Source organism: Barbatula barbatula (assembly GCF_947034865.1).
Source record: "Barbatula barbatula genome assembly, chromosome: 5".
In the NCBI taxonomy this organism is placed as follows: domain Eukaryota; kingdom Metazoa; phylum Chordata; class Actinopteri; order Cypriniformes; family Nemacheilidae; genus Barbatula; species Barbatula barbatula.
The window spans coordinates 14,800,341-14,816,542 of NC_136769.1; the positions used below are offsets into that span (position 1 = coordinate 14,800,341).

Here is a 16,202-nt window from a genome sequence, read left to right on the forward strand (position 1 = left end):
AGCAACAGTTTCAATAGCAGTGGCATTGGTGCGCAAGCGGTGTAAGCAAGTATTGTATTTTACAGAGACCAGACTCGTTCTGTCATCAAGTTCCACTTTACAGTTTTAAATAACCATGACTGCAGCTCAACTCACAGGCTAGAATATGTGTTTGCCTGATCAGGGTGTCAATGGCCATCTACCAACACCTTTTAAATGAAATTAGAATGCATTCTCTCCACGAATTGACTCGCACGTTACTGCACAAGTGGGTGGAACGGTATTCAGGAATTACGTATGGGCGAAATTTGCAAGCATTTGCAAATGCATAAGCATGCAAAATGCAACCTCGACACACTCCGAAATACAGTGCCACACAACACAACCAACAAGTTGGACTCAAACGCCGAAACACAATCCTAGTAACCGCTGCCAAGTATGACAGTCAGCAAAGCGCAGTCAATATCAAACAAACACTTTGGCGTGCAAACAAACGGGCAGACCGAACATGTGCGAGCTGTCCGCTGTGACATTGTGTGCATATAGCCCATACGTTGCTGTGAAGGTATATTCGGACGTCTTTGTTTTGCGTCAATGCCTATATGCATGCAAACTGAGCATAAAAGAGAATGTGTGTATATGATGTATGTGTTGTGACCTGCTGAGCAAACATTTGAAATAAAAGGTGTCTGAGCTTTAAGCTTTAATCCCCCATCCTCAGTTGCTACTGCCTGAATTTGTTCCAGGAGCACGCGGACACCTTGCCAACTGATCCAGAATGTCTTAGTCTTGGCTATTTGGTATTTTTCTGCATAAGCCCAGTGATGCACAAATGTATGTGAATATAGGTTCCAAAAACATAGACAGGTAACCTTTAAGACAACATACAAATAGTCAAAGCGTCCACAAAGCGTCACACAAAAATACAAATTCTGCAATCATTTACTCACCATGTCATTTTAAATCTGTATCACTTTCTTTCCTCACCAAATCACAAAAGTCGACACTTTGAAGAATGTTGTTAACTGGCACCCACTGACTTGCATTGGTTTTCCATACAACAGAAGCGAACGGGTGCCATATTTGTTCGGCTAACAACTTTCACAAAAATATATTTTGTGTTCTGCATTAGAAAGAGAGTCATACAGGTCTGAAATGAGAAGAGGGTGAATAAATGATGACTGAATTTTTGGGTGACCTATCGCTTTTTTAAGTAAACGACTTCTATTTAGGCAGCAACAGAAGCACAGAAACAACAATTGAATTAGATGCCTAAATTTGAAATCAGTCTTTGCGTCAGAAGTGTGTATATAATGCCTTAAAATACTACCTCTGTAGGCAGTTGGCTAGGGTTTAGTGTGCTTACAGTATGTGTCCTTGTGTGCATGTCTGCCTAAGCAGTGAATGTCTTTCATTAACAGAGTCATAAGTGCTAAGGGTTTTGACCACAATAGCTTATAAATTGAACACACTCGACTGATGGCTAACAGTTTAGTCCCACCTCAATACTGAAATAGGTTTCATTCAGCCATATTTTTTAATGTCTGTGTATACAGGGTGAAATTGCAGGTTTCTATGATTATTCACTGCAAGGCCACCCTAGCCTTAAGGCACGAGGCATGGGTTTTCTGAGGCCCTATGCATAAGAAATCACAGCCAAGCATGGCAGCTACAGACCTGGGAAAGCACACAAACATAACACAGGCATAGATTTTCATTAAGTTGAACAGAGCTACAGAACAAAGAGCCAGAACTTTAGTGTCCAACATTTCATTGAATTCCTGTTTCTTTTTCTCTTATAGCACATGGATTAAAGTTTAAATCTTTAGTATTGACATGGTTCAATATTCAGTGTCACACATACATATACACATACACAGAAGTTCAGGGATTTTGTCAGCAGAGTTCTGAGTACTTTCACACAGTCTGAAGGCTATAAATAGAGCAAGGCCTCTGGATGACTGCCCACCCTTCCTTAACTCTTAATAACCAGTGGGTCTACCCTACAGTTCTGGTCCGTGCACTTCTGCTCACACGCACACCAGTAATAAAGCTCTTTTAAGGAAGCATATTCCACGAATATCAGTGTAATTGCAAACACATGCATAAACAGACTGGCATTTGAATGCTGCTAGACACATTACAGAGGACATTCACAGTTTCACGAGCCGGCAAAAATAAGTCCAGGCCTGGTGTTTCGCGATAAAGTGATCATTTTGTAATTTCCAAAATCAAATACAAACATTTTGTCAAGAGAGGATAAGAAAAGTGAGGTGAGCATTCCAGTCGGGCTTATCTTTTTTCCCTCTTTGGTGTGCACATACCGTGCAGCATGAGGGCATCTGGATGCAGGTTCTTTCTCCCTGCTTGTTTTGCTTTGCCACTGTTTTGTCTCATTCCTCATGTGCTTCAACCAACCCTACGTAAATTTGTGTCTGTGTTTGCTTATGCACACACATATCTGTCTGTTTCTTCCTGGTTATTGTTGTATGACTCCGATTCAAGACATTGATAAGGCTTTTGTTTATGTCCTGCTTTCTGCCTTTAATTTTCTAGGCCGACTCACAATGGACAGAAATCAGCCACTATCAGATAGCAGAGAAATTTCTCAGATCCTGCTCTGTCATTACGGTGACTGTAAGAAACATTTATCTGAAGGAAATGCCAGGATGTTCACTTTGAATGGCATTAACTGGACACAGCGTGCAGAAAAGGAAAGACTCGCATTCTTTCTCAAGAGTAAAACAACTTCCTTAAACAGAACAGCACAAGGGCTGCAACTGGGGTTCTGTGAGAGGAGAAGGGCATTTGGGAAGGGGAGAGTAGGAGGAACTGGGGTTGAAGCTGAAGTAATGGAGACCATGAAGGGAGGTGAGGGGGATGGGATCAGAGGTCAATAGTTTATGGAGAGAATATTTTTTTCTTCTATGTGCCCTCTCACTGACACCTCTCTTTCCAGAGAGACATAGAGAGGGGAAAGACCCACAACACTGTTATATTACTTAGGACATCTCATAGACTACCATTGTTTTCTTACCTACTCATGCTGTATTTAGATTCCCCCCCACATTTTAGAAATCAAAATCATAGAATATCAGAATTGGAACTGTGGGAATCTTGAGATGAAAAGCATGAAAAATAAATGAACTCTGTTACATTTTAGCATATTCATAGTACTCACCCTTTGCCTAGAAATTACAAAATTGTATCATCTAGCCTCTTGAGGTCTTAACCTGGGATGTTTTTAAACACTGAAAGAATTTCCATCTATGCTAGACTCTTATTGGCTGATTTTAATTCATTAATTTGACCCAGTTTATCATTTCGAAATATTTTTTAGAGAAATATAGTTTTCTAATGAAAGAAATTAAAATGTTGGCACAACTATATTTTTGTCTACAAATGTGGTTTTAAACATTGAAACAAACACCTTGAGATGAATTTATTTGGGCAATTGTAAGTAACATTTTGTCAAGCGATCCTAAACTTTTTACTGGTAGTTTTTTTGTTGGTGGACAGCAGTAGATCATCTCTGTAGATGCATACTCCAAAAAAGAATAATATTTTGTTAACTTTCCTCGATTTAAAGGTCCAGCGTATGAAATTTTGTGACATCTAGCAGTGAATTCGAAGCACAATGGCGGCTGACACAGAACTAAGATGTTGTCACATTTTCGCTTCTTTGCAGAAGGAGAAAACTAATTTATGAAATGCTCTCTGTAGAGCAGTTTTTCTGTTTAGGACTACAGTAGAAACAACATGATGAACTAAGATGATCTGCAGTTTATATAGATAGAAATGGCTCATTCTAAGATAATAAAACCACCAGGCTTCATTATGTAAGGTCTTTAAACACCTCTGAAGACATATGTTATATTGCATTTCTGAACATCCTCCCAAAAATGACACACTGGACCTTTAATGCAATGCAATTGAATGGTGTCTTTTTATTATGCTAAATACAATTACTCACAAAAGTTAAAATGTAGGCTGTGTAAACAAACTTTATTCATATGTTTATCATATTAACAATAGACCATTTGATCTGACCCCCAGTTCCAGTTCGTGTTTGGCTAGTGTCTAATAATAAAACAATTTATATTTTATTTAATGTATTTTTTGTTGTATAATAATTTTATTAAATAAACAATTTGTTGAAATGGTCATGGAGTTTGGTATCTAAGTGTAGTGCAAATCTGTTGTATCAAAACTGAAAACCGAAAGAAGACCCCTGAAACCTACATTCAAGGGCTCCAAGGGTGTATTCAATGTGAAATTGAGACAGAAAACTGAAAACCAAAATCCTCTCACTCCCTTGTCTTTCGGCGCACAAGATGGGTGTGATAATGACAGTCAGTTTTTTCTTGTAAACCTCATTCTCTCACAAGCCATATATAGACACAAGACTCCCTTTTTCATCTTAGCGTGGGCAGAGAAGAAAGAGGGAGAAAGTGAGAGAGCGCTCTAAAAATAAAATATCTGTTCCAGGAGCAGGTCAGGTGGGAGGCAGGTCTGACGCTCCATGACGGGGAAAACGAGAAGACAGGAAAGTAGTTGAGGAAGGAGCCGCAAGGAAAATAATACTGTGCTGTGTTAGAGAGAAAAAAAAGAGGAGACTACAGAGGAAATAGGGAGAATGCAGGTGGCCATTCATTGGACAGCACACTGCATGCCATGTTCCTCACAATGTGTGGGAGTGTGCGTTTACGTGCAAGTGTGTTTGGTAAAGCCACGGCAGACTTGAAGACAAACAGAAGGGCCAGCTTGCAGAGTGATGAATGTGTGGAGAGAGTCAGTAGAGTTGAGCAGAGCAAACGAGAGGAAATTAAGGCAAAGAGAGAGAGAGAGAGAGAGAGAGAGAGAGAGAAGGCACAGAGGGGCCCTGAAAAATATCATGTGTCATCAGCGTGCATATGTGCGAGCGAGGGTGTGTGTTTGGTCTGTTTTTCGAAAGCATGATTTATGGGTGTACATGACTGAGTGAATGAGCAGGGTCCTGCGTGAGACTGAAGGAAAATAAGGATTAGGGTAAGAGTGGAAAAACTGACAATGTGTGTGATGGAAAAATAAAACTTTGAGGCGCAGTTGGTAAAAACATACTCCCAATGAGAAATCGGTTACGATGGAGATATTAACCGTGACTTGACACTTAATCGTTGTCTTAATAACAGAATTGAACTATTCAAAGACAAAAATTCTACATTCTATGTAACTAAATCAGATTTGGCCAATGGCCAATTATTGTAATAAGTTGCTTACCAGAGGAGGACGGGCTTTTCCAGATGAGTTTGGTTCACCTCTTTGTCCCACTTCATCTAAACATCTTAGAGAGATCATTTCTTCAAGCCTCATCCTTTATTTCTTGCAGCCTTTGTCTTTATCACCGTGGACTGACAATAGCTGCTTTGAGACAAAAATCCACTGCACGAATTGCAATACAAGAAACAGACTTGACTGTTCTGTTGGTTTATCTAATTATGAACGTTTCTTGCATTTTCATTTCCGTTTTAACTTTAACTTTTTAACATAAAAGTTTTTTTTAAAGAGATGTAAAAGGGATTTTGGTGTAATCACTTGCTTCTTGCTTTACAGAAAACAGAAATTGCACAGACGAAAAAAATGAAGGGGATCTTCAGAGCTGTTGGAAGCTACACGAAACGTCTTTCTGGTGATCATATCATATTTTTCCTTCTCTGTCTGTGTCCCTCTCTTCAGAGCCTCTCGTGACGGGAGTTTCCTGGAATAAAGGAGTCCATCTGCTTTTCATTCAGGCAAGTAATGTGTTTCAGGAGACTATCTTACCCCCAACGCACACAGAAACACAAAGTGCTCATTGACTCCCTTGCCCAGAACTTCACACTTGTTTGTAAATGCAACTGCACAGTCATCGCATCCTAGTTTTATCCAAATAAAAGAAGCTGAATCTTACATTGCCAGTCACATGAGTTTACCCACATTAGGGACAGGTACAAGGCTGCATAAAATCTAGCATGCAATTTACATCCTGTTATTATTAACTGGCACAAACTCCAGACAGCTTGTTAAAATATGCTAATTGCCTGTCTATGGTCATCATTTGAGGGTTCAGTATGGGCATTTGACATTTGTTAAAGCAATGAACCTTCAGAGTCGTTTCTAATCCCTCAGCCAACGAATTGCTTCCATTTCCTGAAATGCTCTGCTTCACATGTGCACTGCGCAGCCAGTCAGCCGGAGGCGGAGCATTTTCTGGGCGTGTGCGCTGTAAGCCAATCATCCTCCGAGCGTTAACACATGGGGTGATACGCCACGCCCCCGTCACTCACGCTACTGAACGAGTCTGCATGCCGCTGACATCCAGAAGAAGCATACGAGAAAGAAGCGGATAAGACAGCGCGGTGCATACAGCATATTAAACTTCATTTCAGTCACTCTTTGCTCAAATTGGACACGTGTTTGGATTTACTCCGTCAGACAGACCCATCGTTACTATTTGTCATTTTCGTCACACAAATCCCGAAAGGAGAGAGCACAAAGCCTTACTTTTCCCCCAAGAGTGCGTTGCTCTTATTTACTCTGCGTTTATTTTTCTATCATTTCCTGTTTATTTGTTTCGGGATCCATCTTCAGGAGTGCATTGTCCTGGAACAGGACGTTTCATGCGACTACTCCATCTGACCCCTCGCGCGAGAGCACCGGGACAGTGGATATCACGGGACATTTACCGATCGAGACTGGACCACACGCCGTAATTTGAATGCCTTTGCCGGGTCTTTGCTGGCTGGTGTGCTGCAGACAAGGCTTCAGTTTGTTGGCTCGAGACCATGGGGAGAAAGAGGAGGAAGAGTCTTTGGAGTTACGCAATCAGGACGGGCAAACGGGACGGGTATGTAGATTAAACTAAGGTTGTGCTGCACATTTTTACAGAGCTGACTACAAAGACTGCATTTTTGAAACCACAGACGCGTTCCGACGCATTCTGCACGCACCTGCGATGCTTATAATGCTCGAAGTAGACAGACGTTAAGAAGTCTGGCTTAAAGGAAATATTTTTATATACCTGAATTATGATTTTCTTTATACAGTATTGGTTTAGTCGTGTTGGAAATCGTGTTATTATTAGGAAACACCAAAGTGATTCTTGCAAAACTAGTTTTACAGGTCTTATTTAAACATACAGTATATATACAATATAGGCTACTGTATGTTTCACATATACAGGCTTTCAATGATTTAAGACTTTTATGTATAAACACTATGCGTGTATGTGTTTTAAGGAGTTCACAGTAGTCCTAAAGGTGTATCTTTGGCAACAAAAAAGCAGTTCATTTTTGGTCGTTAGACAAGTACACACACACACCCCCCACACACACACTCTTGTTTGGTTACCGTTTTGTATGGGGACACTCTATGGATAACGATGTTATATTTCCCAAAACCCATTTCTGTGTTTGTACATGTTCAATACAGCATCAATTAGTTTGATATATATGTTTTTTCCCTCATCGGGACTAAAAGTGTCCCTGCATAGTAAAACATTACGTGTTTTACTATCTTACATATCGCATATTACCTACATTACATTTGGTCCCCACACTGCAGCTTTAACGAGGGCCACATACACGCATATCAATGGATGTCCACTGATCTCACACAAAAGCCTGTTGTTTATGTTTAATTAACAGCTAATTTAGTATCCTGTCTCTGTATAGGAACCTTGTGTGCTAAAAAAAGAAAAGTACAAATCAGAGAACAGGGAACATGAAAGGGTTACTGTGAGATGTAAAGAATAGTCAAGTGGATTCAGCTGAGCCGGCAGTCCAATTCCCCGTCTATTTTACACCTCTGTGCAACTGAACACATCCTAATGATAAAATATTTATAAATATCTACTCTGTCAGTAAAACTCTCTGGTATTGATCCCGACTTTTAGACTGAAGTAGGTTTGCAACAGCCAACTAACCCCTCTCTCTCTCTCTCTCTCTCTCTCTCTCTCTCTTTCACACACACACGCACGCACGCACGCACACACACACACACACACACACACACACACACATTTTTGCAAATTAAGTACACAAATTAGGTTTAAAGCAGACATTTCAAGCTTTTTCAAACAATTTATCATGAGATGTAAAATACACACTTTCTCCAATGACCCACACCCATTTATTCCCTGGTTTTTCCCAAGCCTACAGTCCATATCACTCCTAAGATAAGCAGATACGAAATGCTATTGACATGACATGTCTGGACTTATACACATAGAGTCATAAATGAGATTCCCGTTGGTTTTCTAATCAGGAGTCATATATTGTGTAACTGTGTGTTACATGTGTGGCTCAGTCATACACAGGGCCAATCAATATAGGAAACAGCCTGAGGGCCTTTGCGTGATGGACTGACCTCTTATCTGTCCCCACCTCAATCTTTAACAGCTCATTCTGTGTCTTTCCTCTGCGGACAAATCACCCTAAAATCAATAATCCCCCTATTTCCCCGTATAAGTATTTCGCTGTTAACCGCCTGTGTAAAGGACTTCTGTATGTTTGAGTAATGAGTGTATAGGAGGTTAATAGGTCAATATACCCCCTCCCCACCCCAGTTTAGTGGAGTATACTCATTGAACCGGTCTTTCTTCGTTGTGTGTAATGTAACCGTTAGATAATGTTACAGAGTCAACCGACAGTCTACTGCATCTTTAGGTATCGTGATTACCAGTGTAGAAGAAGCTTAAAGACTCAATCGGCTCTGACTGTTTGAATGGCTTTTGTGATACGATTTCTATTTGTCGAGTCATTGTTTTAGGGCACATGAGCCATTCTTTATGTGACAGGGATGTTGCACCAGAATTTACTTTTGCTTTTATCACCGATGCCACGGTGTCATCATTGATAACTGATCAAAGATATTGATATCTAGAGTGCATCTGCAAAACCAAACTTCCTCCTCTTGCCCGGCAGGATCAATAACCCAAGCATCCTCAGATGTCCTCTGCAGGAGACTCGCTGGTTGCTGCTTACTTACACGTTGTCTTGATAGATATTGTGAGGTTTTGTATTGTATTTGGAGGTATTTATTATAAATGTTTTTTGTATTGAAATCCACCCTATTTTCTATGTTTAATAAAATGTTTGTACTTTTTAAGATCTATTTGGCATTTCAGTTCCTCCATGTACTTTAATGATAGCAAATCCCTTGGCTTAGTGTTGACCTTTAGCATCATCTGTAATAGCTTTATCCTCTGCGAGCTAAATCAGTTTATTGATTAAAGTAAAAGTGACTTCACACAAGTGCTGTAGGAAGTTTCAATCGCTGTAGCCAGATCGCTTGATGTTTTCTGCCTCATCATGATGAAATATTAGCGGGAAGCTTTTCTCCCCTGGTGGGACATAAAATCAGATACTTGAGCGAAAGCTGAGCTTTCACTCTTAGCGATAATTGCTGAATAGGAAATGCTTTGGAGACGTGGAAGGTGCCGAGAGAATTTGGCCAGGTTTGACTGAAGACTGGGAAAGCCCTCTCTGGAAACTTCCACCGTTGTGTTTACACAAAGACCTCCTCCATTGCACCCAGCCCACTAAATGGCACACACTCGAGCAGGTGGTTGGACCCCACAGACATATGTGTGTGTTTGGATACTTCCTCTGTACAGCGACTGTTAACGGTCCTTGTTTCTGCCGATGGAGACCGCAGCCGAATGCATCCTCTTGATCAAATTTTTTTCTAATTTTAAAATACAGTTTTCAAAGAAGGATATTTTATATTTAATTCAATTTTATTTGTATTTATTTGAGTTATACATTTTATTTTAAAGTGCAACAAATTACTTTTTTAAAGGGATGGTTCACCCAAAAATGAAAATTCTGTCCTGAATTACTCAATTTCTAGTTGTTCAAAATGTGTATACATTTATTTCTTTGGTTTTACACAGTGAAATATATTTGGACAAATGCTTGTAACCAAACACTTCTGAGACCCCATTGAAAAATGACAATGGTAGTAAAAAGTGCCCCAGAACTGTTTGCTGTCCTAAATTCTCCAAAATATATTATTTTGAGTTTAACTGAACAAAAAAAATATTATTTTCCTACTATGGTAGTCATTTTAGAACAACTCGAAGGTGAGTAAATGAAAAATTTGGGTAAAATATCCCTTTAACAGAGGTGTAGTCACTATGAACTGTTTCTGTAAAAGAGAGAAATGTATCCTTTTTTAGTTCCAGGTACAGGTTTGCTCTTACAGAAGGGTGAGTAAACAATGCCCAGATTTTAATTTCAGGATATAACTATTCTTTAAAGGTCTTTTGAACCTGGATACTATAGATGGTACAGCGGTACAGTGATGGTTCAGGGAACTGTCCTTCCATGTGTAAAGCTCTGACGTCAACAGCTGCCCCCCAACCAAGCTGGTCAAACAGACAGCGGGTGAGCTGAAAGACAGCTTCTGTTTGTCCTTCACGTTCTTCCCCCCTCTTGCCTATTTTAGAGCAATCGCTCTCTTCACTCCTCCATGTTTCTTAGGAAACACAAAACTTTCCTTTTTTTGACATTCGCTCTGTGCCTTCAAGATGTTATGACACCAAAAACCCTGCCCTCTGCAGCTGTTGGGGTGAGGAGCAGGGCATCCTGGGAAAGAAACACAAACTGGCAGGACTTGCTGGCAGAGGTTCAGTGCTGTTAATGTATAACGGTAGAACCGCAGAGCACTTGTAATGGTATTTCCCCCACACCCGCCGTGACGAGCCAAAATGTTTCGCTATGCAGGCTTAAATTGAGGTTTAACACAGTAATGTGGGCAAAATAAGCGAATTTTCCATAACGCTACATTTGTTTGTAATCGCATGTTTTTCCCCTTATGTTTTCACTTTTAAGTCGTGGTTTTTCCAGCAACACGCAGTAACTTGGATAAACTGTTATGTAAACATAAACACATAAAGGCTTAGACTGATACCTTCATTAAAAAATAAAAAAACATTGTGGTGATATTTTGATCTAACAACTCGGAACAAGAAAAAGATAAATTGTGGTTTGTTACGAGTTTCGTCTGTCCCGAAAAGTCCCCTAAGGGTAGAACCAAAGAAAAAACGTACAGGCACAGACTAACATCTGCTCCAGTGGCCCGTGGTTGGCAAAGCGGCGGCATTTCCGCCTGCTTACTCAATCCCCGTCTCTCGGGATACAGGAAGAGAAGTGAGCTATGGAACGAACCCATCACAGCATCTCCTGTCTGGATGATTCATCTAGCTCCTCATCCTGGTATCCTCCTGCCAAAGGTCCCGCTCACACGCCATACCTTTCCCGGCCTTCATACCCCCCACTCTATTCAAGATATGCTTTTAGTGCAGTCAACTCTTGAAATGTCAGAGGAAGTGTCTCGCTGTGGAAGAAAGTAACAGCCTGAAATTCGTACATCCCTGAAAGTCGTCTGTATTTGAACTCTGAATTTTTGGTCTTAAAGGACATGCACGTACACTAGTGTTATAAGGGAAGCAAAATTACGGGTAAAATGGGAAACACTGAGAGAGGTTTAATGACACATCTCAGTCTCTCCTGCTGAGCCTGTCTGACATTTATGGTACCTCTCCACCCTGGTTGAACATTAACCAAGTCTCATTATACAAACCTCTTTCACTCTACAACACCTGTTACCCTCATTCTCACCTCCCTCTCTCTTTTTAAGTAGTAGTTTTTCCAAAAAGGAACATTTTGTCATCATTTACTCACATCCCCCAGTCATTCCAACCCTCTTTATTTACTGATGTTCACTAATGTAGACAGGGTTAAACAAAAAAAAAGCATAGTATTATGACCTATATTTCAGTCAGTCTGTTTATCAGAAAAGCTATAAAAAAGGCTATCATGTGCCTACAGAAGATAAAGTGCATTAGTCATGTGAAGCGTCATTTTGCCGCTAACCTGTCACATGTGCCTCAGAATAGGAGAATAATTCAAGGTTTCCCAACGATGGATTATCTATTAATTTAATAGTAGAAAAATAATGTATTTAACAAGTGAACAATAATGAACAGTATGACATACTTATGTTATTTTATACATGAAACGATTATCCTTCTCTGGAAGCTTAAAAAATTCAGAAATTTCTGTCATCATTTACTCACCCTCTGGTCATTTCAGTTTCAGTGATGAAAGTTACGGCAAAATTTATGGATTGCAGCTTATATTACAAAAGAATTGACAGTAAGCTTCTGTAGTGTTGCGCCAGCTCAGGTGTTTCCTGTCAACATGTCAAGTAATAGACATTCGTAACTTCATGTTGATTTATGTTTTTTTTTACTTTTACTTCAAACTGATCTGCTGCATAAAGTTTCAATAAAAGAAAATGTTATTAAATTATAAAAATAAAAAAAAGTAGAAGAAAGAATTTTGGATCCCACTATGTTATTCTCAATAAAATGGAATGTTTGCCATTTCTTTGAAAGTGTTTGTGTAAGAAAAGCACTGTCTTGCTGGCACTTTAGCTTCTTGACCCCCGGGAGCCCCTGGCCCGGCACGGAACGTTCCTTCAAGGCCTTGCCAAAACCCTGAAACATGACTCCGCAGAACACAGTCTCAGACTTAGGCACACACACACACACACTAAGGTGCGTGTCTGTGAAAGGGGTCAAGGTGAGGAGGGGCTAGAATTACAGCTGATGTGGAGCAGTTGGAATGAGTCAGTTTACAGCCGGGATCGATTCTGATTAACCTCGCGGAGTCACTAGACCAAAGGGCTGAATGAGTGCCAACACATACCAGCCATTAAGAGGAACCCACAGCCGAGCGTGGCACTGCAGCCCGTGCCTGACAGTGGGTGGGCGGTTGACGGGGTCAGATGGGATGGTCATCTCGGTGGGTAGAAATACACGGTTCTGTAAACGAGCCTCCTTGTAATTTTCCTGGAAATAAACTTTAACTAGAATCCGCTCATAAACTGTATTTATTGCAAATTGCTTGCTGCGTGTATGGTGAAACAGTGGCGTTATTGAATGCCATGCCATTCACAAGAAAATTGTTGGCCGTAGTGCAAAAGCCAAGTGAATCCCTCGGGACACTTATATATATGTGGTCTGTACTCTTCACCTCCCAGAAGGTATTGGATGCTTCGCTGTTTGCGTACTTTAGTTTAATACTGTGGACACAGATCAAAGCAGATCAAGGATAATGCTCTCTGTTTCTTCCTCTCTTATACCAACAATATGTACTTATATTTTTTGTACTAAAGAAAGATTGTCATTGTTTTTCACCCTCATGCCATTTGGTATACTGTTGCTCAGTTTTAAATCCACTCTGGCAAAGTCATACAGGTCTGAAACGAAATTTACAATGACAGAGCATTTAAGATTTAGGTGAATTATTCCTTTAACATGTAATGTAAGCAAACATCAGATCTCCTAGCGTGGAAGGACAGAGTGTGTGTTTACTGTCCACTGGGTGTGCAGGGTCTGCGGTACGGGCAGGGTTGGTCCAGGGGGGATGGGTGGGGCAGAACTAGGTTGGATCACAAAAGCTCTCTCTGTTTCTTTGTCAGTTCAGAGACTGGCCCTCATTTTGAATGTTATGTTTTGCCTGAAGCAGCCGACCGGCCAGGACTGCTAAGTGCGGGTGCTTGAATCCACTGCCAACTTAAATAACACAGAAGAGGGGATGTTACTAGGTGCAGTTGTTTCAGGGTGGATGGATGCGTGCGTTTTATGACCTAGTAACAAAATTGCTGAAAAATGTCCCAAGTTAGCCAAGTTGGAAAAGCCTTTTGGGGACTACTTTCATGGCCAAAATAGTTCATAAAGAGGTTAAATGACTGATGGTTTAATTCCCTTCTTAAGATATTGACTACCATAGTAGGGGAAATTTCTTTATAAATGTCTTTGTTCTTTTAAACACAAAAGAAGATATTTTGAAGCAAACTTTACTGCTTTTTACTTTGGTAGTCAATGGTGGCCAAGAACTGTCTGGTTACAAGCATTCTTCCAAATATCTTTGTAAATGTATACAGATTTGGAACAACTTGAGGGTGAGTAAATGATGACAGAATTTGAATTTTTGGGTGAACTGTCCCTTTAAGGTTGTTTCCGGGCTTACATTTACATTTATTCTTGTGGCAGAAGCTTTTTATCCACAGCAATTTACAAGAGCATATAAACATTTTGTCAGCATGTTAAACAGTACCGTTAGTTTACAAGGCCATGCTACTGAGAGGATTAAAGCTGGAGTAAGCTTGTTTGACACAAGACAGACAGTTATTTGTTAGTCAAATAAATGAGGAACAGGTATGTTTTGAGCTGTTTTTTGAAAGTTGTGAAGGATGCTGCAGTTCGGGTGGAGAATGGCAGTCCATACCACCACAGGGCAACCGAATGAATAATGGTTTTTGCAAGCGATTTGGTGCCTAGCTGTGATGGCACCAGGGTCGCTCATTTTCAGACCGAAGACGATGGGAGGGGATGTAGACCAGAGGTTGCTGTGATGTGGGAGGTGAATTTCAGCTGGTCGTCGAACATCACTTTGTGGGTGTTGTAGTTGTGGATCCGAGCGGAACGGTAAGTTGGTGTTCAATTAAGGGTTGGGCAGGTGTAACCAGGAGTTCTGTCTTGGAGAGGTTGAATTGTAGGTGATGCTCTTTCATCCAAGAAGAGATGTCCAGAAGGCAGGCAGAGACACTGACAGAGATGGTGGGGTCATCTGGCTGAAAAGCTGTGTTTGACCTTCATAAAAATGGTATTAGAACCCATGTGCCTTCATAATTGGACCTAGGGATGTGGTATGGTACTAGCTAGTATGGTTTTTGAATGGTTTTTGGTGTATTGCTATCTGGTTCCTTGGGAGTCCATCCCCATTCTCCAAGCCTAGATATTGCAAGTTTACTCTGTCACGGTCAGTCAATGGAGTTTTCTTTATTTCGCATTGAGATGCTATTGTATGTCTTGACTGTAAAAAAGTAATAGCAATACTTGAAAACTCGGGGTTAAGAGTATGAATGGGCAACACTTAATTAGCTTAGTTTTAGATCTTAAGAGGTCAGTGGAAAGTCCCTATTTCGATTGTTATGGTGTGTGTGTGGTAGTCTCCAAATTGTCAGTATCGAATGGCAAATAGGAAGTGCGGTCAGTTTTGTATCACTCAGCATTATATCCACAATGGGCTGAAGGGTTTTTTCAACTTGGGGAGACTTTTAGATTTCAGTAAAGAAACGTATGGCTCATACCTCTGTGCGGAAACAACGATTCTTCTCTGGAAGCTTAAAGTTGTAGTTCACCCCAAAATGAAAATTCTGTCATCATTTACTCACCCTCTTGACATTTCAATTCTCCATGACCTTCTTTCTTCTGCAGAACACAAGAGAAGATATTTTGAAGAAAGTTGGTAATCGAACTGCACTGGCCCCCATTTATTTCTATTACAGTATATGGACACAAAACCAACGTAGGTCAATGTGGGACTGTTAACAATATTGTTCAAAATATCATATAGGTTTGAATTGACAAGAGGGTAGTAATACATCTGGTCTGCATAGAAGGTTATTTTACATCTACAGTTTTCTATACAGTTATTTGCGTGGAAATGAGTGCCAAGGCATCTAGTTTTTTCATGCAAGTCAAAATCAAAAGGAGCTGTGACTGGGAACTTTACCAGTGTCAGTCCAATAGCTCTTCCTAGTGGGTGGTTCTGGGGCAGTTTCAGCTTCGAAACGCGTTGAGGTCTGGCTACATGAGCCTTTTGCCTTTAAGCAACTTCAAAGTTTTGCCATTACTAACAGACCAAATGGTACATTTGCTCATAGTTAGACATGTTGAGCTACTTCAAAGGGTTTCAAGGTCATCCCGATTGACCTTTCCTGGATTCCAGCTGCAGTTCTTCTCTTCACTATGAGCTCTGAGAGGGTACAGGGGAAGCCAGACCCAAAGAATGCACGGAGGAATCCGGATGTCCTCTCCAACCCTTGCCCGCCACACTGTCAATCACCTGCGCCGACGTCAACTGCCAAAACAACTCCAATGGCTAGTTTATGAGTCTAGAACTCTGTCGAGTACCAGTTGTGTACGGTATTCAAAGTCAGTCAGGACGACAAAGAATTTAAATGTATGCCTGTGGCGCATATTTGGTAGAATGTCAAACCATAATACAAAATCCAGTTGTTTCATAACATGTTTAATGTTTAATGTATAACAAAGTTTCGTCATAGTACAAAGCGAGTTTATTAAATAATATTTTGATGAAAGAAGGCAAAACAGAACTCATTAATGT

At 40.5% G+C, this 16,202-nt stretch overlaps 1 protein-coding gene across 1 annotated transcript in view; it reads left to right on the forward strand.

Moving 5' to 3' along the window:
• Positions 1-6,290: 6,290 nt before the first annotated feature.
• Positions 6,291-16,202, forward strand: part of plekhh3 (pleckstrin homology, MyTH4 and FERM domain containing H3) — a 35,962-nt gene continuing 26,050 nt past the window's right edge. The window contains exon 1 of the mRNA XM_079457074.1: positions 6,291-6,844. Within this exon, the coding sequence (XP_079313200.1) occupies positions 6,716-6,844 (129 nt within the window). The 5' untranslated portion in view covers positions 6,291-6,715. The remainder of the gene's footprint in view (positions 6,845-16,202) is intronic.